This window comes from Suncus etruscus, chromosome 16, assembly GCF_024139225.1.
Source record: "Suncus etruscus isolate mSunEtr1 chromosome 16, mSunEtr1.pri.cur, whole genome shotgun sequence".
Classification (NCBI taxonomy): domain Eukaryota; kingdom Metazoa; phylum Chordata; class Mammalia; order Eulipotyphla; family Soricidae; genus Suncus; species Suncus etruscus.
Window position 1 is genome coordinate 45,338,701 of NC_064863.1, and position 24,110 is coordinate 45,362,810.

At 40.2% G+C, this 24,110-nt stretch overlaps 1 protein-coding gene across 1 annotated transcript in view; it reads left to right on the forward strand.

Annotated features, from left to right (window-relative positions):
- The window catches only part of KIT (KIT proto-oncogene, receptor tyrosine kinase), a 94,031-nt gene that overhangs the window by 59,641 nt on the left and 10,280 nt on the right, over positions 1–24,110 (forward strand). Inside the window, exons 8-14 of the mRNA XM_049789960.1 lie at positions 17,637–17,748; positions 19,569–19,756; positions 20,898–21,004; positions 21,099–21,225; positions 21,690–21,794; positions 21,907–22,017; positions 23,570–23,720. Coding sequence (XP_049645917.1) covers positions 17,637–17,748; positions 19,569–19,756; positions 20,898–21,004; positions 21,099–21,225; positions 21,690–21,794; positions 21,907–22,017; positions 23,570–23,720 — 901 coding nt within the window. The remainder of the gene's footprint in view (positions 1–17,636; positions 17,749–19,568; positions 19,757–20,897; positions 21,005–21,098; positions 21,226–21,689; positions 21,795–21,906; positions 22,018–23,569; positions 23,721–24,110) is intronic.

Genomic DNA, 24,110 nt, shown 5'->3' on the forward strand with positions numbered 1-24,110 from the left:
AACTTGTTTGACCACAGAACTCTCCTTTTTCAGTGTAATCACATTAATGAATAATCTCAGTTCTTCCAAATAGTGTTGATTGTATGGTATCTCATTGACCTGCAATTCAAGTAGATCTAGATTAATTCAGGTGCTAATCAGAGGAACTTAGTGTATTACACATGAGCAAAATTATGTGCTTTGAAAAAATCTTAATATTCAAGCAATTTAAGAGATACTTGTAAATGAGTATCTTTGCAAGCATAACATGTGTATTATTCACATACAATTTTTTATTTTGAGTGCTCTTGTGAAAACTGCCTCAAACTAGGGCAGAAGACCTTCTTGATTTTATATTTCCAATTTATTCTGGATCAGTGCTTCTTATAAAATCCAGGGAAGTGAAATGAAACAGAACCAAGATATAAAATTAAGGGTTGGATTAAAGAAAAAAACTATCATATTCAACAGATGGTAAAAATGATGCTACTGTATTGCTCCTTGATTTTTTTTGAGGGGGAGGTCAGACCTTACAATGCTCAAGGTTCTCAACTTAGCACTGTGTTCAGGAAACACTCCTGGCAGTACAGGGAGACTGTTTGGGATCTCTGGGATCAAACCTAGGTCAGCCACAAGCATAGTAAGCACCCTACCTGCTGTACTGTCTCTTCAGCCCCTGTATTACTCCTTGTAAGTGCATGTTCTCAGTGCCTGTCATTAACCTGTTGGAGACCAGTAACACCAGATCTTTTCTGAATACCTCCTTTTGGGAAGCTCAGTTTCTCGCTTGAAGCTTCTCAAAGTGAAATATCATTTCTATCTGTCTCTGGCTTCCAAGACCAAGGACGTGAAGATCTGTCTTTTTGTCCTTTTTCTGTTCTTTGCCAGTGGGTGGCCTACTGGTTAGTCATTGGCATTAGGAATATGTCTCTGAAGTACTCCTTACTTTAAATTTACTTTGGGTGTCAAAGTTGCTACTATTTTATTTGAGAGGATGGGGACTGGGGCATATCTGGTGTTACTCAATGCTTACTTCTGGCTCTCTGTTAGGTCTTACTCCTGGCAGTGTTCAGGGGACCATATGTGGTGCTAGAGATCAAACCTGGCTTGGCCATATGCAAGGCAGTCACCCTTCAGGTTCCCAAATTGCAACTATTTTTATGTAGCAGGATAATGTAGTAACATTGCCAAACATAACACCCCCACCCCCATGTTGGCAAATCTATGCTTGCTTGAAACCAATTAGAAGGGTATTATCCTTCCCAATGGTTCTTTGCTATTACTGAAGGGGAGGCCTTTGGGGGCCTGGATCCCCATCCAGGACTGACTGTTTTCATGCTTCAGGGCACTGGACCACCAGATGGGATGGTATAACTGCTCCTTTAGGTTAAGCACTTCAGGTAGTCTTTGCCTTGGTGTCAGTTTGCTTCAGACACTAAACTGGCTAACAAGATTGATCTCACTTACCCAACACATTGGATTTCTTGATCTCCAAATGGTTTGACAGAGGTAGCTTTTTAGTGTGCAACTCAAAACATCTGTTTCCTGTGAAATCTGTCCCAGTTGCTCTTCACAGATGTAGTTAGCTCATTTATTTGTTGATTTTGTTTTTGGTTGAACACAAATTCAAGTTAACACATTTATGAGACAAGCTTTTTAAAAATGTTCAAATCAAAAGCTAAAAATAGCTTCGAAATCCAAAGTGGGTGTGGTTCTATCCATTTTGACATAGCATTTTAGAGAAACCTGTGGTATAGATAGATATACTATATGGTTTATTCTTTTCATAAACTTAACCTCAGAATGAAGGGGAATGTGATGCAAGAAATAGTTAATAAAAATTAGAAAAATAAGTGCATACTATTAATGTAGCAAGGCAGGCTGCTTTTACTACGTGGCATTGATGTCCAATTAATAGATTCAACTGTTAGACATGCATATAAAATTCTCAATTTTTAATGGTTGAATGTTTAGCAGTGGAAAAATTATTGTTTTGAAAATTCTACATATAGATTGTATTATATATGTGTGGTATATATTAGAGTTATTTTGTATATAATGCATATGTTTTACTTGTTTATATTGTAGGCTATAAGAAATCATATTCTTTTGGTTTAATAGAGAAATATTAAGCTTAATTCAAGGCTAAGCTTAAAATTTATGTAAAGTTTGGGCCAAAACATTTATACAGTAGGTAAGGTTGCATGCCTTGCAGACAGCCAACCCAGATTCAATCCCTGGTACTATGATTCTTTGATCTCATCAGGAGTGATTCCTGGGCTTAGAGTCAGTATTCCTGGAGTGCCACTGGATGTAACCCACCCCATCCCCAACTCCAATAATGTTAAGCTAAAAATGTTTTCACTTTTTTGGTTTTGTTTTGGGCCACACCCAGCAGCGCTCAGGGGTTACTCCTGGCTATCTTCTCAGAAATAACTCCTGGCAGGCACGGGCGACCATATGGGTCGCTGGGATTCGAACCAACCACCTTAGGTCCTGGGTTGGCTGCTTGCAAGGCAAATGCCACTGTGCTATCTCTCCAGCCCCAATTCACATTATTTTTAACCCTTTTAACTGAATTACTGTTTAATAGTATAAATGGGCCTATTATATTAAGCTGGTTTAATGATACAAAAGGTGGCTTATTGTGGCCAAGAGCAGGGTTTGACATAATATTTTTTGAGCAGAACTTCTAGAAGAAACTGATGGAAGTTTTTAGTACAAAGCAAAACGTAACAAAAAAATATTGGTTTCTTTGTGTTAAACTCAGGATCTTATGTTTGCTCTTGAATTGCTTATTGAGAACATATGGAAATCAGATTCTTAGTTCTTGAAACTATGGGTTTAAAAACTAGAAATTGAGGCTGGAGCGATAGCACAGCAGAGAGGGTGTTTGCCTTGCATGTAGCTGACCTGGGTTCAATCCCTGGCATCTCATATAGTCCCTCAAGCCTGCCAGGAATAATTACTGAGTGCAAAGCCAGGAGTAACCCCTGAGTGCCACCAAGTGTGCCTCCCCAAAAAACAAAACTAGGAACTGATCCAATTTTTTAGGAGACACCATCTTTCCAAAATTTCTGGAGATGTTAAAAAAATAAGACCACTATTATTCTGTATCACTTGTCCTGAGAAGTACGTGTCATGTGCCTTGAGAAGTAAGGCAGAATCTCTAACGTCACATATGTCACACAATGAGTTTTTCAGCAAATTCAGGACAAATAAAAGCCAAATATGTATTTTAGCCCAAATTTATTCACTCTGCACTGTACTCAATATTTCTTGAATAAATCTCAGACTTACAGGGAACTAAATGTTAAGCAGTAAATGTTTTATACATTTATTTTTGCCTATGAATTCAAATATCCTACCTAAGGTACCAAAATCATTTATATAATTACAGAAAAACTGGGATTGATATAATAAGTCAGGTTGTTTTTCAAACCTTTGGAGTGATTGAAAGAAGCACTTCTTTCATGCAGCTTTATTGCATCTATTTGTAGAGTTGACAGATGAATTTGAAAGCTACAGTGTGTCCCACATTCTAGGGAAGTAGATCAAAGGAATGGAGTGTGTGCTTTGCATGCTGAGGCTTGGGGTTCAATCCCTAATGCTGCATGGCTCCCTGAGCATTGATTTCAAGCACTGAGTGTGACATTAACCCCACAAAACAAAGAAATGTTAGCAAATATCAATGCAAAGAACCCAGTGAATAGATGTAACTGACCTGTGCCTCAGTGGTAGAGAACTTGCCTAGTACGTGGTCCCTGGGTAGATGTATACATCATGAAAGGATTTCCCCCATCAGTCTAATTAGCACGTTTATAACCTCACATTTACTTTGTGCGTGAGTGTATGTGAGAGAGGGAGAATATCTACATTCTACTTTTTATCAAATTTGAGCAACTCCTTATAGTGTTAATAGCTCTTGGTCATCACCCTGTTTCATATTGGAGAACTAATCCTTATTCATCTGAATCACTGAACGATTACACCCTTTAAAATTCGTTTTGAATTTTGGACCACACTCAGCTCTGAGCTCAGGTATCACTTCTGCTGAGGCTTGGGGTACAATATGGAATGCTGGGGGTGGAACTTGGGCCAGCTGTATGCAAAGCAAATGTCCTACCTGTTGTTCTATCATTCTAGCCCCAGGCTATATATATCCTTTTAGTAGCCATTTCTCTCTACTCTGCTTTTGGCAACTACTTTTCTACTCTTTTTTGGGTGGTTTTTTTTTTTGTTTGTTTGCTTTTTATTTTTTGGGGGGGGGGGGGTCACACCTGGCAGCACTCAGGGTTACTCCTGGCTCTACACTCAGAAATAGCTCCTGACAGGCTTGGGGGACCATATGGGATACCAGGATTCAAACCACCAAACCGTCCTTCTGCATACAAGGCAAACACCTTACCTCCATGCTATCTCTCCTGCCTGTCTTTTTTTTTTTTTTTTTTTTTTTTTTTAGGTCACAACCAGTCGCACTCAGGGGTTACCCCTGGCTCTCTGCTCAGAAATTGCTCCTGGCAGGCACAGGGGGACCACATGGAATGCCAGGATTCGAGCCACCATTCATCCTGGATTGGCTGCTTGCAAGGCAAATGTCCTACTACTGTGCTATCTCTCCAGCCCCCCTCTTTTTTTTTTTAAGAGTTTATTGACTTAATTTTTGTCCAAAGATTCCTTAATGTGATACCATACAGTGTCTTCTCCCTGACCTATTTTACTCTTCATAATGACTTCAAGGTCTGTGTTGAAGGGGACAGGATTTCCTTTCTGAAAATTGAATGACATTCCAATGTGCCTGTTATGTATGTGTGTGTTTATATATCTCACGTTTTCTTGATCCACTCATCACTGATCATAGCGTAGGTGGTTTTCCTTTCTTTGCTATTGTGACCAACCATTGCTGCATTGAATATGGATAAACAGATAACGCTTCATGATAATGGTTTCATTTCCTTTGTATATGTATATATTCAGAGTGGGCCTGCTGGCTTATATGACAGTGCTATTTTTAATTTCTTCAGGAACCTCCATATTGTTTTCCATCATCTCTCTGCTAGTTTACATTTTCACAACAATGCACCAAGGTCCCCTCTTTCCATCTATACTAACAAGTATTATCTCTTATTTTTTTGATAATAGACATTCTAATGAGGGTGAATGATACCTTGGAGCTTTGATTTGCCAGTTACCTTAAAAGGACACTTTTTTTTATAAGTTTTTTTTAAATTTATTTAAACACCTTAATTACATACATGATTGTGTTTGGGTTTCAGTCATGTAAAGAACACCATCCATCACCAGTGCAACATTCCCATCACCAATGTCCCAAGTCTCCCTTCTCCCCACCCTACCCCCGCCTGTACTCTAGACAGGCTCTCCATTTTCCTCATACATTCAAAATGTAGTTATTTCCCTAACTAAACTCATCACTCTTTGTGGTGAGCTTCCTGAGGTGAGCTGGAACTTCCAGCTCTTTTCTCTTTTGTGTCTGAAAATTATTATTACAAGGGTGTCTTTCATTTTTCTTAAAACCCATAGATGAGTGAGACCATTCTGCGTTTTTCTCTCTCTCTCTGACTTATTTCACTCAGCATAATAGATTCCGTGTACATCCATGTATAGGAAAATTTCATGACTTCATCTCTCCTGACAGCTGCATAATATTCCATTGTGTATATGTACCACAGTTTCTTAAAAGGACACTTCTAAGCCTGTTATCTGAAAGTATTTTCATATCAGTATGTGAATTTATCCTTTTTTTTTTTCTGCATTCAGCAGGGATCAGGGGTTACTTTTGGCTCTGCACTCAGAAATTACTCCTGGTAGGCTCAGGGGACCATAGGGGATACCTGGGATTCTAACCTGGGTTGGTGAATTTAAAATGCTCATAAATAGACAACTCTCCCCCTTCTTTTAATGATCATCCACAGTAAGTTGGAGTATAGGGCAGGACAAGTAGGGTATAGAGACCTCATGGTCCACCTAGAATGGACGTATGAATGTTCACCAACAGTAGCTCCTCCTGTTGACTGCTGAGCCACACAAATGTCCCCTTGTGTCACTATTTCTGGTAGGGCCTTTAGAAAATGTTGAGGCAGCTTAAGGAAATGCTTAATAATGTGTTAGTTCTGATACACTGCCTCATAGAATTCACATTTTGTCTGGAGTGCACAGACACTAAGATGAGATAGTATTTCTGGTGAGAAGTCATCCAAATTGAGACCTTGTGTTGAGAAAGCTTCCCTTTGGCCCAATTAGCAAATTCTGAGCATTTTTTACTATATCTTTGGGCCACCCAGGTATGGATGGCCCAGCTCTCCTTCTAGGGAGAGGGTATTGGATGTTTAGAACCTTGCTGATAAAGCATGTGGCCAGCCCACACCACTTGCCCAAGGTGATGACTGTCCTGTCAAGATGGCTGAGGAGATGGATGGTTTTGGCATGCTTATCAGCCAGCCATCTGTGTCACCCACCTGGTTGGGCATCTTTGGGCCCTTATCCCAGGATATAATAACAGTGGTGGCTTCACTTCAATGACCCCTCCATTTGTGGAAACTATGGGTCTATATCTTTCAATAGTCTCCTGAAACAAGAAAATAGAGTAACTCAGACTCCACCTTTGGGGAAGGTAGAAATGTTTTCCTAGCTCTTAACCTGATTAGGATTAACCTTTTTATTTCCTTTATTTTTTTTATAATTATTACTTTTTGCTTCTAGTGGAGAGTCTGGTATTGGGACATTGCATGCATTTTGTTTTTGTTTTGTTTGGAGGCTCACCCACAGTGCTGCTCAAAGCTTACTCCTAGCTCTCTGCTCAGGGATAAGTCTTGGAGTATTCAGGTGACTCTGTTGTGTTGGAATCAAATGGAATTTCATGTGTGCAAGGCAAGGCAAGTGACTTACCTTCTGTATTATCTTTCCAATCCCCCTTTATTCAAGCTTTTGGGGCTAAGCTATTCTCATATGTAAGGACTGACAACAATCTTAGAGACATACTGTTAGGTCATTTATCCATGGAGTTTCTTAAGAGACTTTGCTTTTTCTTGTCTCCCCTGCTCTCCTACCCCATTAGATGGATTCTATTACTTTGGTATTCTTAAATATTAAATAAATATTAAATAATAGAACTCCTTTCTAATTGCTTTCAAGAGTTAGCTATAAGACTACTATAGTAACTAGACTATAGCTTGGTTTGGGCAAACACATATACGGATTGTTTTTTATGTATATATATTACTGAAAATGGTTACAAGAATAGCAAATGTAAATATGCAAATTAAAAACCCAATGAGTATTGTCTTCAATTTTATTTACTTCTTATAAATTGCTATTGCTAATCTAGCCTCTTTTCTAGACCATTAAAACTGAAGTATATTAAAATTTTAATTAATAAAAATTAATTAAAATGAAATTTTATTGCTCTGTAACCTGAGGGTGGGGTGTGACTGCATGATAGGGCTCTAGCTGATATTAATATACTCTCCTCCAGCAGCACTGGGGGTTCATGGCTCAGAGAAACCATCACTTCTTGAATCCTGTCTGATGTCTTTTTGTGAGATACTGTGGAGTGTGTGGTGGGATTCTGAGATGATGTGGCTGAGTCTTAAAGGAAACCCATCACACAGATGGAACTGGAGGAGTTCATGCTCATTGAAGTCAGCCAGTAAGAAAGGGATAGTTACAGAATTATATTACATTTGCTGTATATAAAATCCCCTAAGTGGTGGAGGCATTTAATACAGAAGGTAGAACATTTGTCTTGCATGTGCCAACCTGGATTTAATACCTGGCATCCCATCTGGTATCCTGAACTCTATCAGGAGTGATCCCTGAGCACAGAACCAGCAGTAAATCCTGAGCATCATCAGGTCTGGTCCAAAACCAAACAACCCATTATTAAGGAAACAACAAATGGCCAAAAGTAACAGAATCTAAGAACTGTCTACAAAGCAGGTTACCAGGGCAGCGTGATATGCTGAGAGAATATGGAGAGAATGAGGACTGTGGTAGATAGTCTGATGTTGGGCCATTTTATACATGAACCTGACCATGCACAGTACTTTTTAAATTTTATCATTTTATGATAAAATCTTAATAGCCAAAATAAAATGGAAAAAAGTCAGATGATTTATTTGTACTGATCTTTAATCCCACATGAAGGATCTTGCCTAAGTGTCCAAGTGACAAGAACCTTCTCTGCTGACATCTTTCTTGTCTTGTGTCTTGCTTATGTGTCCTGATAGTGCCCCGTGCTGACTCTCATGGGGTGTTAAATGAGGGACTCGTTTTCAAATATTTTTAGAGTGGCAGCCAATTTACGTACAAATGGTTTCTTGTCTTTTTCGCCTTAACCTTTTTATAGGTAATGTGTGTTCATTTGAGACATCTGACAGTGTCCCCTATTTTTATTTCCTTTCCCTGCACTTGAAATGAGGTTTTGTTCTTCAATTCCTTGGCAAGTTATGAGTTGTTTTTGATGTGACACTTTAATATCTTCCTCCTAAGAACGAGGATCTCTGTAGATTCTGGAATTGTTACAGGTTTCCCCACCTTCTTCCTACCCCTCTTTTTAATTTATACATCCAAAGTAATTTATTTTTAATTGGAGGTGCTTTTCAACATAGGAAATCATTTAAAAAGTTATTTCCCCAAACACAGCAGACCACTACCACTGAGTCCCGGGCCCAACTTCTAGGTAGAATTTCATTTTTTTCCCTCTTTCCTATAAGAAATATAGAAAATGTGGCTTTAAACGGACTCCCCTCCTTGAGTATTGATTCCTTTTAGACTCAAGTAAAGTCAGCCTGGGGACTGGAGATCAGGTGGAATATAAGTCAAGTATGTGTTTGACCCCCTAGTTTAATTCCTGACACCACAGGTCCCCTGAGCCTCACCAGGTACAGCTCTAGGACACCACTAGAATGGCCCAGGGATCTCTAACTCTGACGGGTCCAAATGGCACCTAGTTTCTTGCATTGAACCACTGGCCCTTGTGGCTAAGAATCACTAGTGGGGTACTAGCTAAGGTCTTCTGAGAATCATTTGGCTGAAAAAAATTCAATCTGCTTATTTGGGGAAGGGGGTGATATTTAAATGTTGAAAGTTTTTCATAGGAACAAGGTGGGCCACTAAGCCCCTTGTTCTGAGATGGTCTCACCCTGTATTTCTCTGTTGGTTTGGTCTAGCCAGTTTTGCAGATATGTACTGGTAGAGTAGGGGAACTGGATTGGGTAAGCCTGAAAAGATTATATTAGTATTGACTCTGAGTGTGTGTGTGTGTGTGTGTGTGTGTGTGTGTGTGTGTGTGTGTGTGTGTGTGTGTGTGTGTACTTTGCTAAAAATTATAGAACAAGTTTCTTTCATGTCACTGGAATTTCTACTCTATGAATTTTTCCTTTCTGGGCCAGCCACCTGTGTTTTTATGTTAAATTAGCCCCTTTCATTTACAAATGTATACGGGGTCAGCTGTAATTTACTGGAGATTTAAATCAGTCCAAGAATAGGTACATAATTTCCTGGTGCACAGGTTACTGATGTAACCCTTTCTCCCTCTTCTCAGTCATGTGATACAGTGATACAATGAATTCCCTACTTTGACACAGAAGGGTGTTTTGTTATGTGCCTACAGTGGTGGCACTGGCGCACACAACTAGGGGTTCCCCAGCACTGGTGCTCCCTGATGCTTCTGGCTGAGAAGGTCTTTCTAGGTAGGTAGTGCTGTCTAGTTTTGGAAGCTTCATCTCAGCCTTGAGTGAGCTTTTGGTTTTCCTCTTCTCTGATTTCTGCAACTGCAAGTGAAGCATGCTTGGTCACTGAACTTGGACACCGTTAAGCATAGTTCACTGTGTAATCAGTGTAGGCTTTATGCTTTTTGGGGGTGAGGTTTCCAAAGTTGAAGTACTGCCATGATGTGGAGGATTTTTGTTTTTTGTTTTTTGTTTTTTAAATATGGGGGGAATTGAAGTTAAAAAAAAAGTGGAGGCAAGATGATGCCATGGCATGCTGGATAGTCAGGCTGCTGTTCTCATTCACTTTGGTTCTGGTGTTCTCTGCGGCTCATGCACATTTGGTGGCCCTGAGGAAATCCAAAGCAGCCAAGTTGCTAAGATTGCACAGAGATATGTGGGGCAGCACTGGTTCAGACTCAGCCTCTGTTGACACTTGGGATTCAGGTCACTTAGGATTTGGACCCCCTGCAGGTGATCATTTTTCTGGCTCTTGAGAATTAGAATAGACAGAGCTACAGAACATGGCCACATTCAGCCTTGTGCCTGTTTTGGACATGATCCACAGCACAAAAGTATTTTTGTTTTTGTTTTTCTTTAATGTTGAAAGGTTGAAATAAAGTATCAAAAATAATTTTATTTTCAGGAGACATGAAAATAAAATTCAAATTTGAATGACCCGGATGTAAACCTTATTGAACACATCCATGTATATTTTGGGGGTTCTGGAGAGTGGGCCATACCCGGCAGTTCTCAGGAATGATTCCTGACAGTGCTTTGAAGAATATAAATATATGTGGTACCAGGCATTTGAACTGGGACCAGTCACATGGAAAGCAAAAACCTAAATCCTATGCTATCTCTCCAGCCCCACTCATTTATTTTCTTTTTATTATTTTTTATTTTTTAATTTTATTTATTTATTTATTTATTTATTATTTGGATTTTGGGGCCACACCTGTTTGATGCTTAGGGGTTACTCCTGGCTAAGCACTCAGAAATTGCCCCTGGCTTGGGGGGACCATATGGGACACCAGGGGATCGAACCTCGGTCCTTCCTTGGCTAGTGCTTGCAAGGCAGACACCTTACCTCTAGCGCCACCTCACATATTTTCTTTTTATTTTTTTTAAACTCTTCTGTCTATTTTGTGCACAATGGCAGAATTTGCTAGACAAATACTTTGCTCCAAAAAGATTTAATTATTGATTCTCTTGTCTTTTACAATAAAAGTTTGCTTGATCAAGTCATTGAGCTGAATGATACTTTTTAAAATGGTAGATACTTTGTCAAAAGAAAAAATATAACTGGAATTGAATACCTACAGCAACTGATTTTTGGTTTTCTTTTTTTTTTTTCCCCTTCTGGGAATTGAATATGGGGCCTCACATATGCAAGGCAAGCACATCTGAGTCAAAGTAGTATTCTATTGCCTTTCATCGGTTTTTGGCTATCTTTAAGACTATAATAAAATAGTAAGCTTTCAAAATATCCCAGAGATATTTATTCCACGTCATTTTTTTTGATAAGTAAAATAGAATGAGTCTTTGCTCTGATTTGTGTGGACCAAATGCCTTTATTTTAAACACATTTAAAGCTTTTTTTTTTTTAATGTAGTGGTATGTTTCTAGGAGCATATCAGTGGCATGTAAGAACCCAAAACAGGACCTTGTGTGTGCTAGACCATTGCTATACCATAAGTTTCATCCCCCCCTCATTCTTTATAACTGATTTGTTCTTTATGACCTGCACCAGCCAGGATGCTGACACTTTGCTGTGGAGTATGCTGTGATGCTATTAAACAGAAGACTAGAATTTTCACACTTCATTTGTGTGATCTCTTCTCAGTTAGTCTTTTTCTTGTCAGAGCCTTAAGTCTATTCTTTGTTGACTAAGGAATGAGTGCAAATGTGTGTCTGTGGCATGAGCTGGTGGAGGTGTGTAGGGAATGCGTGAGAAGACTTGTATTGGGAAATGCTTCCCCACTCTAAGCTGGAGTCCATGTAACTCCTCCCACCTCTTACCACTCTTTCCTGCTCCCCACTTCTTGATATCTCCTACAAATGTTCTCAGACATTTTTGTTTTTGCTTTCCATATGGACCTGATTGCAGTTAAGAAAAATTGTTTCTCACAATCATATATTTCTTTTTTTATCCTGTTTGGACCACACCCAGTGGTGCTCACCCTGACTCTGAGCTCAGATATCACTCCTGGAAGGCTTGGGGGATTATATAGGATCCTGGGGATCAAACCCGAGCCCATCCTGGGTTAGTCACATGCAAGGCAAGCACCGTATGGTTGTGCTATCACTCCAGTCACCTCACAATCACATTTCTGTGAGTCAATTCATGAGTGGTTAGGATTTTTAATCGCATAAGTAATAAATTCTCAGATTTTATGTACTCCCAAACCTGCCTGCAAGCTGATCAGTGATGTTGGAGACACTGGGATGACTCAGATATGTGAAGTTTTGAAAGGAGAAGTGGCTCTTTCTTAATCCCTCCTGGAAAACACAATTTATCCATCTCTTTGGCTTATCTAAGCCTCCCAACTGGAAAGGAATTAGGGAATGTATCACTAGAGGAATTAGGAAATGTGTCACTTGGTCTGCTGCTGATGGCAGAATATCTGAGAAACCACAAGCTCAGATTTAGCCTGGAGAATGACAGAGTTATATATCTTTAAAAGCAAAATGTATATGTAATGCCTTACATTGTGCATTGAGGCACTTAGAAAATGTAGATGAGCCCAGATTTTCATTTTTTGGGATTGGGTTTATACCTAGCTCATTCTTTATGCATTAAACATTTCCATTGCATAGTATGGCATGTTGTTATCCAAATTGTACTCCTGTAACTTTAGCCTTTTCTAAAGGTCATCCTTTCTCAGTATTAGGGACAAGGTTGGGTTTAGATTAGAGATTAGGATAGGGACAGAGTTGAGAGTAGGTTGAGATTTAGAATGCTGCCAGCATTTATTTGCAAGATATTTCTCTCTTTTTTTTTAAAGAATAAAGTTTTAATGTCATTCCCTTTCTAAAAAATATTTTATCATGGATCATTTCCCCACACCTAAATTTTCCTGACACCCACAAATAATTTCCTTTCAAAGTTCTGTCTTCTTACCTTTCCACTTAAATCTCTACTTGACACCTGCCTTCCAGGTAGGACAATGCCCCTTCGAGCTCATAATCTCATACGTTTAGTTTTAACATTAAATTTTTTTTTATTTAAGCACCGTGGTTACAAGGTTGTTCATAATAGTTTTTTTTTTAACAAAGTTGTTCATGATTGAGTTGCAGTCATACAGCATGCAACAATCTTCACCAGTGCACATTTTCCACCACAATGTCCCCAGTTTCTCTCTTACCTCTCTGATGCCCTCTTGAGATTGGAGCTGCCCAAAATACCATGTTCTACTTTCTTTTCTTCCCTCTCTCTAGACCTGACCCTGATCAGGGTGCCTTAAAAGTATTTTAAACACATTGCTGGAGCCCGAGAGTTGAATACAGAGGGGTTAAGGCACTTATCTTGCAAGTAACTCACCTTGGTTTGATCCCCACTACTACATATGGTTCCCAGATCACTGCCTGGAGAGAATCCTCAGTAAGAGTAGGAGTATCTCCTAAACACTGTGGATTGTGTATTCCTTCCACTCCCCCAAAATATTATAGGGCTGGGGCTCAAGTGATCAAGCACATGCCTCGCATGTGTGAGGCTCTGGGTTTGATCCCTGGCACTGATGGAAGTAGGTATGGTAGCTGCTAGAATGACCTTGTTGTCCCCCTCCTCATAGAACCCCCCAGTAATAATAACAGATATCACACAAAATGTATATTGCTGGCTTTGTGTCTTCAGTCTAATAAATTTTTGGTTGCGTGGCCTGGAACGCTCATTGATATTTGAGGATTACACTGCCTGGGCTAAATTGGTCAGTTTGAGGTCCAGTAGAATAAAAGCTACTCCACTCTCTTCTAGTTACCAACTGCCTGGGAGAGGAATTTAGAAAATCTGCACAATGAACCAGCACTCGGGATCAAGTAGGCCAGCAGACTGCACCACTTGGCAAGCCTGGCAGTTTTATAACTGCTACCATGTGTCAGGCTGGGAGGCTTGGACCTCAGAGCACTTGCAACCAAAGCTAAATGTAATGGATTATGCAATTTTGAACTATTTCCATTTTTGTAATTAAAAAATGTTTTATAGGCTCATTATTAGCTATGTGTTCATTGCAACTAGAGAGAGAGAGAGAGAAAGAGAAAGTGTGTGGCAATGGGGAGGGAGAGGAAAAGAGAGGGAGGGTTCACGAGGGATAAAGAAAGGAATTCTTTCAGCCTATTTTTTTCTTTCCCCTTTGGACTTTATTTGTAGGGGTATTGGTGGCCATGCCTGGCAATGCTTGGGGGTTACTTCTCACTCTGCACTCAGGAATTACTTATGGTCATGCTTGAGGGGTCATATGGAACACCAGAGATTGAACCTGGATCAGCAAGTACCCTACCCACTTAATTGTGGGGTGCCATAAGCACCATGAGCTCCATAATGTGCTCCACCAAGTATGAATCTTGTGTGCAAAGGCCAGAGTAAAGTCTGAGAACTACCTGGTATAGCCCTCCAAGCAAACAAGCAAACAAAACCTGTCCATCCTGGGGTTGGGGGGGGGGTCTCTGGAGAGAGGATAATATGCTTTAAGTTCAGGAGACTATCTGGAATTCTGTCTCCAGTATTCTATTCTTCCTGGAACCAGTGGAAGCAGCCCCTGAGCACTGCCCAGCACTGCTCCCAAACCACTTCCATCCTCCAAACTAAATTACATTGTTTGGATTCAGGAAGAAGTAAAGACAAAAACATTGTGGGTATGCATGCTCCTGCCTTAGAAGCACTCTTAGTAGAGTGACCTCCAGTTAACTTTGCTGCCTCTGTGTTCCCCTCAGCATTGATCGCATAACCAGGTATATTTGTGACATTTTTTCTCTTATGGTTCCCTGTTGCAGAAAGAGTGGAGCTAGCACCCAACACAGGAGCCCCCTTTGGGCTATGCTCGTAGACCTTACTGCTCACTCCAAGTGAAATTCTTTGGAATTCAGCAGTTCTGACTTAGTGTCTGCCACAGGCCAGATTCTCATAGAAGTCCAAGATACTGTTTTGTAGGCTGTACTACTCTTGCAGTGTGATGGAGCTGCTGACCAGGATGTTATGTAAGCATATATGTTATGTAAACATATGTTAGGTGCTCTGAAGTTCTTCAGGAATAGGAAGGATGAGATCTTGGCCTTGAGAGTTGAGGATAGCTTGGGAAAAGAAGTGACACTTGAATTAAGTCCAGAGAGACCTGCCTTATGGTGCCTGCTGTCTCCAGCAAATTGCATTCTACTAAAGTTCTGCTGGAGTTTTTTATATGTGTGTGTTATGTCCTACTTTCCAGCCCAATCACACAGTTGCCCATGGTAATTAAATGAAACTTGCCAGATGGATGTCTTTGCAAGATGATGGCTCGTCTTCTTGCTCTATTTGTGAAAACTGGCATTGGATCCAAACTCTCAAGGTTGTACCTACCTTGAGATTGCTCTGGTGTGTCGTGTGTGTGTGTGTGTGTGTGTGTGTGTGTGTGTGTGTGTGTGTGTGTGTGTGTTAGCCAAATGGCCAGCCCATCCACAGGGCCAGGTTGAGTGACAGGTGGGTGTGCCATGCATGTGCACACTCTGATTCCTGCCAAGCCCTTTTGCCCGCAAGCAGACAAGGTGCTTGAGAGGCTCTGTAAAGATTTCATTTATCAGATTTCACTTACCTTCCTTCAAGGAAACATACCTCTCAAAGTTTCTGATATGACTGTCTCCTCCTTGCCCCTTACAATTTTCCTATCAGTTTCCAACATGAACAGTGTCAAATTTCTTCACAAAGTGGGTGAGCTGCACAGACACAATCATGCTATTTTGAAGAAGCAATGAATGAATATTCAGGTCATTCTAGAGAATAGGTAGAGTAGCAAATGTAGTGAATTTAATTGGTTAGCAAATAAAGTGGGTAGGTGTTTGGATTAGCAAAGAAGACATAGATTAAATAATAATACATTTACTGGTTGGTTGCTGAAAATTCTTATTTGGGGAAGGATGTTTGGGCCACACTCAAGCTGTGATCAGGGGCTATATCCATCTCAGTACTTGGGGGGGGGAGGGGCACTCCAAGCAGTGCTTAGTGGGCCAGGCAATGTTGGGAAGTGTGAAGGGAGAATTGAACCAGGCCTCCCCCATACTACTGTGTTTCTCGAAAAATAAAACATCCTCGGAAAATAAGAGGTTTACTTACTTTTCTAGGTGAAATATAAGGCATCCCCCTGAAAATAAGGTCCCGTAGGCTCTGTCTCAGAATGAAAATTATCATAAACTGGTTGCTAGGGCCAACCCGACTGGCTACTGTAGGATTCACAATTTGTCTCGTTTGTGTTGCCAACTACTGTACTACCATACTATATACAGGTAATAAATTTCCTTTATTTTCATTTAACAATAAATCTGTACCAAATTCTTCTTCATGGAAAAATAAGACATTCCCTGAAAATCAGACCTGGTGCATTTTTGGGAGCAAAAATTAATATAAGACACTGTCTTACTTTTGGGGAAACAGGCTAATCATATGATCTAGTTCTTTGAACCTTCTTTCTGACCCCAAGATTCATTTTTAACTTAGTTCTTTTGTTTATTGATTTCGGGATCATACCTGACTCTTCTCAGGAATCATTCTTGGTGGTGTTCAGGGAACTGAATGGGGTGCTTGGATTGAACCTGGTCTGTTGTATGCAGTAAAGCTAGTGCCCTACGCATTGTACATCTCCGGCCTCTTGTTCTTAGTTCTGTGTGGTTCATCTCACTTTATTCTCACAGCATCCTTGAGAAGTTTGGGGGCTGCTTCTATTCCCACTTTTCCATAGGAGCTCAATCATGGGTAGAGAGCCAGCAAGTGTGGGTACCAGTGTGCAGGCCTGAATCACACATACATCACCTCCTGAGTTTGGCTCAGAAATACAACCCCTCATACCTCAGAGATATGAACCCCTCATACCTCTATTCCCTGCATTCCTGTCCCTACCATTAGAGGCTGCGAGTTTAGCTTCCTTGCTCCCAAAGGATTAGGATCTTCCAAATCTTTTCCCAATAGAAAAACAAAGCACAGTTCACTTTGTTTTGCTTTCAAAATAATTCCAGGAATTTGCAGTGCTTCAGGGGATCCTTGATTGAATATCAGCTGATGATTGTACTTAACACAGAAATGTCAAATTGGAGCATTCCTGGGGGTACAATTTACTTACTCGGTGATTGTATTTGGGTTTAAAGGCATGTATAAATAAAGCTCTTGGGTTGACTTTCTTTTGTAAAATTCTGTCCACTGTTAGATTTGGCCTCTTGGCAAATACGATTCAGTTCTTTTTTAAATCACTTCATTTCAAAACAAACAGAAAAGCTTAAGAGATACTTTTCTCCCCGAATTTCTCTAATTTTGTCTGTTACAATATGTGCAGTGGGTGACATGACACTATATACCACAGGTGTCTGTAACTTACTAGCAGATCCTCTTTGCACAGAGCTTCCCTGTGATACAGCCTGAATCTAGGACACTGGACTCATAGCCAGCAATCTTGCTGACTGACTCCCTGGGTATAGAAACTCTGCTGGATGGTCTTGTGGCCTATGCTTCAGAGAGCCCATGCCATCTACCTGCTTGTCCCATCTACCCATGCCATCTACCACCTGCTTGTCCCTTCCACTTGCAAGTACACATTTTCCTTCATGATCTTGTTCTTGTAGATGATCCTCTGCAGCTTTCAGAAAGTTCTAGGGATTTGAAACAGAAGGTGGTGTTTGAGGGAATTGGAGGTATATATTGACACTGGTGAGGTTTCTGAGCCATCTAACAGCCACTTGTCTTTCCTGCAGCTAAACCAAAGATTCTGAACGATGATCAGCTGAACAGCATGTTTCAGTGTGTGGCAGTAGGCTTCCCAGAGCCTACCATCAGTTGGTACTTTTGTGCAGGATCTAAGCAGAGGTGAGATGGTTATTTGGGGAACAACTGACAATGTGGAAGTGAAGGAGTTCAGTTCATTCAGTTTCAAATGTGTTTTAGCATTTCTTTTCTTCCTTCTGAAAGGCAAGGTTTTGATTATTTTTTCTTCTCCTCTGTCTATTTTGCATTTTTTCTTTCTGCATCCCTATTTTGCTTTTTAAAAGGCCACAATTGCACTCTTTTTCTGGGGAGGCATTAATTTTGTTTACTGGGGAAAAAGATTGCTGAAGGATTCTCAATATGAAGGGATGAAGGGGGAGGGATTTCAGATTTCTCTTGCAATTTCTAGTTTGCAGGTCGGTAAAGCAATTTTTCAGAATGGAGTATTTAGATTCCCATCCTAAAGATAATGTGTAAGGAAAATTTGGATAGAATTACCATGAAAAAATTACCTCAATAGTTACTTGCAAAGTTACCCAAAAAATATGATGTCACAATATTAGCTTCCATATGGTGTTTATAAGTGATAATGTTCTTGGAGAGATTTACTTGTTGATGAGGTGTCTGGTCCCCCAGCACCTTTACCTGGGAGTAGCTGATCCACAATTAAACAAATCTTCCATTCTTTGTACATGGCCCCACTGTACAGATATAGGGTCAGTACTGCCTTTTTTATGCCTTCACTGAGAGTTTATGTTCAGGTTTCATCACAATAGAAGAGCCAGGTTAATAATAGAAATTTTTTATTTTTCATACAGTCTAGAGTAGACCTTTGATTACAAGTTGCAAGAGATGACCTAGTATGACAGTTTGTAGCAGAATTCCAGTGGAATGGTTTCTTTGGCTAGTCGTTGAGAAGAGCCCAGGATTCTTGAGGAAATTTCCCCACAGAGCCTCCTTCTCCCTACTTGACAGGCATTTATGGGGCCCTTAATTCCTGTGGATGCCATTAAGCCCCACTAGATGTCAAGGAGCTTGGTGAGCAAGATGCCCCCCTTCTCCTGACTTTGTGAACTAACACTCTGATGGGAGAGTGGGCCTGAAAATGAAGAAGTTGGCAAGCACTAGAATGCTGGTGGTATTGCCTAAAAGTGAGCTAGAATACAGGAATGTAAACAGCACCAGGCATATGGGGGTATAGAATCAGAATTGGGTTCTATGGTTTTTGAGGGGTTTTGCCACCTGGAAGACAAACAGATTTTACAATCTGGATCTGAAACTACAGAATTCTTGCTCTTGGTTCTAGGGGGTTACTTTCTTTTTCATCTTGATTGAATTAAATGTTTTCCTTCTCTATATTTCTTCCCATGGTTCACTTATGGAAGTTATGTTCCAGCCACCTGTCTAGGCTCATTTCTAATCCCTTGGGTACTCTTGAAGGATTGTCACCCTCATTTTCAAATGAGTTTTGGAGAATCTAAGTTGCCTGTTGGTTTTTATTTATTTGTTTGTTTCTTTGTTTGTTTTTTGGGCCACACCCTGCAGCACTCAGGGGTTACTGCTGGCTCTGCACTCAGAAATCGCTCCTGGCTCGGGGAACCATATGGGATGCCTAGGATCAAACCCGTGTCTGTCCTGGGTCAGTAGCATGCAAGGCAAACACCCTACCACTGTGCTACCACTCTGTCCCCTAAGTTGCCTGTTGGAAACTGACAGAAGAGGCATGTTTGAGTTCAGATTCAAAAGCCACAACATTCTTTCACTTCCATGTCACCTTTCTCATCTCCAGTAACTATTGTTTATAAGGGGAAATGTTTTATCGTGGATTTCTGAATTTACTTTTTTCAAGGAGGCTAGAGCCAAAGCATCACATTTCTTGGTTGACCAAGAACACATCTGGGTTGTTGTTTTCTCCTTCATAGCTGCTCTGTTCCTGTTCCTGTGGGGCCGGTAGATGTGAAGATCCTGAACTCCTCTGTGTCACCATTTGGAATGATAATGGTCCAGAGTTCCGTGAACTACAGTACCTTCAAGCACAACGGAACAGTCGAGTGTAGGGCTTGCAACGATGTGGGAAAGGATTCTGCCTTTTTTAACTTTGCACTTAAAGGTAACAACAAAGGTATATTTCTTTTTAATCCAATTTAAGGGGATGTTTAATCTCTGCCTGCCATGTCAATCCTGACTTTTAAGTTCATCTCATGATGTGCCATGCCATTTCTGGTAATATCAGCATTGCATCATATGGTCATCAAACTAAATTTCATTCTTGTCCTAGTCAATACACTGTGCACAACAGTTTTAACCCTGCTTTATAGAGTGTGCGTCTATGTGCATGTGCACTTATATATATGGCAGAGGCATGCATGCGTGTTATGAATGGTATATGCACAATTTTTCCCATGAAAAACAGAAATCAGAGAGGTGTATGCCTTCCTTCTAGAAAAAATAGAAACCAAATAAAAGCAATGTCAATTTTTTATATCAATTTATAATTTTTGTTAAACTTTTGTGTTTTAGCATACTAGATCAGAAAGTTAACACTGCTTTTCTTGGGAAGTGTGTCATTGTGCTAATTCTCTAACATCTTTAAAATTTTGGTTCATGAATGACTAGTTCTCATAAATTTGATCATCCTTCAGATAGATTGATGAATTACTATGAAGTTAGAAGACCAAAAATATAAATAGTCACTTACATTCTTAGGGATATTTCTGTTTTCTTGGCTTGCCAAAGAGGCCTGCCAAAAAGGCAGTGTGTTTTTAGTGTTGAGTAATGAGGGGGAAGCATTTATTGTTCTTCACTGTAGCTTTTTTTCAGGCTAAGCAAATGACGAACACTTAAAATTATTTTCTTGGTTGTGGTAGAAATTTCTTCTCACTGTAGAACATTGTAGGACAGTCAGGTAGACATAAGAAGGAGAAAACAAATAAGCTGTGCCCACAAAGGAAAGTTAAAGTTGCCCGAGGTGGGATTTCTAAGGTCAGCATTCAGGCAGCTCTTTCTTATCCTTAACAAAGAGCATATATTATGCTTGTACTATAAAAATTTCAACATAGTCCAGAGCCACCTTGTACCTTGTTTCAGTGTGTTGACGATTTGTTTTTGAATGGCAAGTGTGAGATAATCTCCGAGGCAAGGAGCTGAGATGAACATGGCTTTGAATTCTTGGATGAGTTTGGGGTTGGATGGGTATAATCAAGTTTCCACCCTTCTTAGAGCTTTGATACTCTCTTCCTCTTTCACTTCAGAAGAAATCCTTTCCCACACCCTGTTCACGCCTTTGCTGATTGGTTTTGTGGTTGCAGCTGGACTGATGTGCATCGTTGTGATGATCCTTACCTACAAATATTTGCAGGTGACCATTTAAGTATTTTTCTGCCTGATCACCATTCTGTGGGTATCCCTAGACATTGAACAATGATCTAACTTTGCCTTTTATCCCCTCCCAGAAACCTATGTATGAAGTCCAATGGAAAGTAGTGGAGGAAATCAATGGAAATAATTATGTTTACATAGACCCTACGCAGCTTCCTTATGATCACAAATGGGAGTTTCCCAGAAACAGGCTGAGTTTTGGTCAGTATGAAACTGGGACTTTCCAAATAACCTTTTTTTGTGTGTGTGAGTGTGTTTGCATAACAACTCCAGTAGCTTCTACTATCTGATTTTCCTAAACTGCTGTGAAATGTCACTATCTCTTGTAGAGTTGACTTACAGGACATTTCCAGGAAAGGTCTCTAAGCCAGTTCATCATTCCTTGATTGAGTTTTGAAATTGTATAAGCATGGGCCCGGAGAGATAGCACAGCGGCATTTGCCTTGCAAGCAGCCGATCCAGGACCAAAGGTGGTTGGTTCGAATCCCGGTGTCCCATATGGTCCCCCGTGCCTGCCAGGAGCTATTTCTGAGCAGACAGCCAGGAGTAACCCCTGAGCACCGCCGGGTGTGGCCCAAAAACAAACAAACAAATCCCGAAATTGTATAAGCAACCCTCTGTTCTATCCCTACCTCCTAACTTCCTTTGGCTCTTCCTTTCTGCAGGGAAAACCTTGGGTGCAGGTGCTTTTGGGAAGGTGGTTGAGGCCACTGCTTATGGCTTAATTAAGTCAGATGCTGCCATGACTGTAGCTGTGAAGATGCTCAAACGTAAGTTCCTGTAGTTCTCTGTACAACATAGCTATTTACCTGGTTTATTCTTTGCTAAAATAAGCAATTTCTGAAAATTAACCCCTTCCCCCATTAATTTTTTTTTTTTTAGCAAGTGCCCATTTAACTGAGCGAGAAGCCCTAATGTCAGAACTCAAAGTCTTGAGCTACCTGGGAAATCACATGAACATTGTCAATCTCCTTGGAGCATGCACCATTGGAGGTAAAGACATGGCAAATTTAACTTCCCTTTTGTTATCTGTCAGAATAGCAGATGAGACGTTTTCACGTTAATATGCTTGATGACAAACTGCTTATATGACAATTGATCCTGGTTGCTGTTAACCTAGATTCTTTCTCATCTCCTACCTCACCCCAAAATATTCACCCAAAGATCCATATTTTACTTTAATCAACATGGAATGGGACAACCCCTGGTTCCTATTGGGTATGTCAGTCATATCCACTTCATTGACCTCTTAAATCTTCCCAGAATGTATCATTCTCTCAGGCTTTATGCTTTGCTGGATTATATTCTGTCATCATAGGATTAGTCTTTTGTTTTATATTATAATTTAAAATAGGCCTCTAAACCTACCAGGCATAAAATGTACCCAAAAATGTGGAGAACATTAACTTGAGCTCCTGATATTTATTTTGTTGTATATCAATGTTCCTTACATGCACTTGACTGGGTTTGATCTCTGGCTGCCCATACTTGGTTCCTCAGGTCCTGTCCTAGGAGTAACCCCTGAGTACTGCTGAATGAAGCCCCAAAGCAAAAACAGATTAAATATACAATTTCAAAGTATTCATTGCGTTTCTTATCCAAGGCTGTTTCCAGAAAGAACTTTTAGCTAAAGTAGCTTTTCTCAATCAAGGAAATTCTGGGCTCCCTAGATATTCCAAGAGAACCACAGGTTAAAAATCACTTAATTGGAGGCATAATGGCATAGTACTAGGGGCTGAACCAGTAGGAAAGAGGGCCTCAGGAAGTATACAAGGTCAGAAAGGGGCCACAGTTGGAAAAAGGTTGAGAAATATTCACTTAAAAGAACAGAAAGGTTTAGAGCTAAGAATTCTCTCAGGTCTGTCAGGATCCATAGTCAAGTGGATTACTTTTATGTAATTTCATAAAGTATTTCCTACCACTCATATCACATTATGAATTAGTTTATGAGCGGTTTCTGCTCAATTTCATCAATTGCCTGTTAATTTCCGGGCCGCAGTTAGGCTTTCTCAGCCACCTTAAAAAAAAATTTACAATCCGTGTCTTCTGAACACAGGTGATGAGATGCCCTATTAGTTCGGCTTTTCACCCACTTTCCAGACTTGTCTCAGCTGGCGGTTCCGTGTGATTGGCTTTCCTATTATGTCGCAGTTTGTACTCTTCATCATTTCCATAATAACATTACTGGGAGGGTGTGAAGGCCTGCTGTAAACAGAAATGAATCAAAGGATTCATGTAGGAAGCTTGTAAATAGTACACCATTTGCAACCTGTAATTCCTTGTGTGAAACCAGCAGTCAAGCCTGGCCTCAAACACTTGGCATCATTTAGGAATTTAGAGAGAAAGAGATAGGCTTGTTTGTTTAACTCCACCTGCCTCTTGAAGCACTGGTCCTAGGTCTAGTCCTCATAGCTGAGTATTGGTCCTATGTAGGCATCTCCTTGAACCTGCTGGCTAATGGCCATCATCACTGGGATATTTGAATGAGAAGACTGAATCCTCGATGTAGCTCACCTCTCTGTCACCTTTTTCTGTTTGCTTGTAGGGCCCACCTTGGTCATTACAGAATACTGTTGCTATGGTGATCTTTTGAATTTTTTGAGAAGAAAACGAGATTCATTTATTTGCTCAAAGCAGGAAGATAACGCAGACTCCGCACTTTATAAGAATCTTTTGCATTCAAAGGAGTCTTCCTGGTAAGAATGATTTACATAAGCATCGGCTGTTGACAGGCAGTTCATGGGGTCAGAAGGGTTCGCAATCAAGGCTGATTCTTTCACAAAATGAGCTGAGCTACTTTGAGGTGCAAGATTGGGATTATTAAGTATTTTACATATTTACATTATTATTATATTATTAAATAATTTGACAGTCCAGCAAGTTCAAATAGTGTTGGACTTAGATGCTTATTGATTTGAAAAAGAACATCTTTTTTGTTTTGTTCTGTCTCTCCTTAGCCCCTCCCCACACTAAGATTTAGTTAGTTCTCCAGTGACTGATGCTATACCCATTCTCTTTTCTTTTCATGGTTCGGTTTTTCTGTGTCCGTGGCATACTTTTCTGTGTCCATGCATACTCAGTTGATC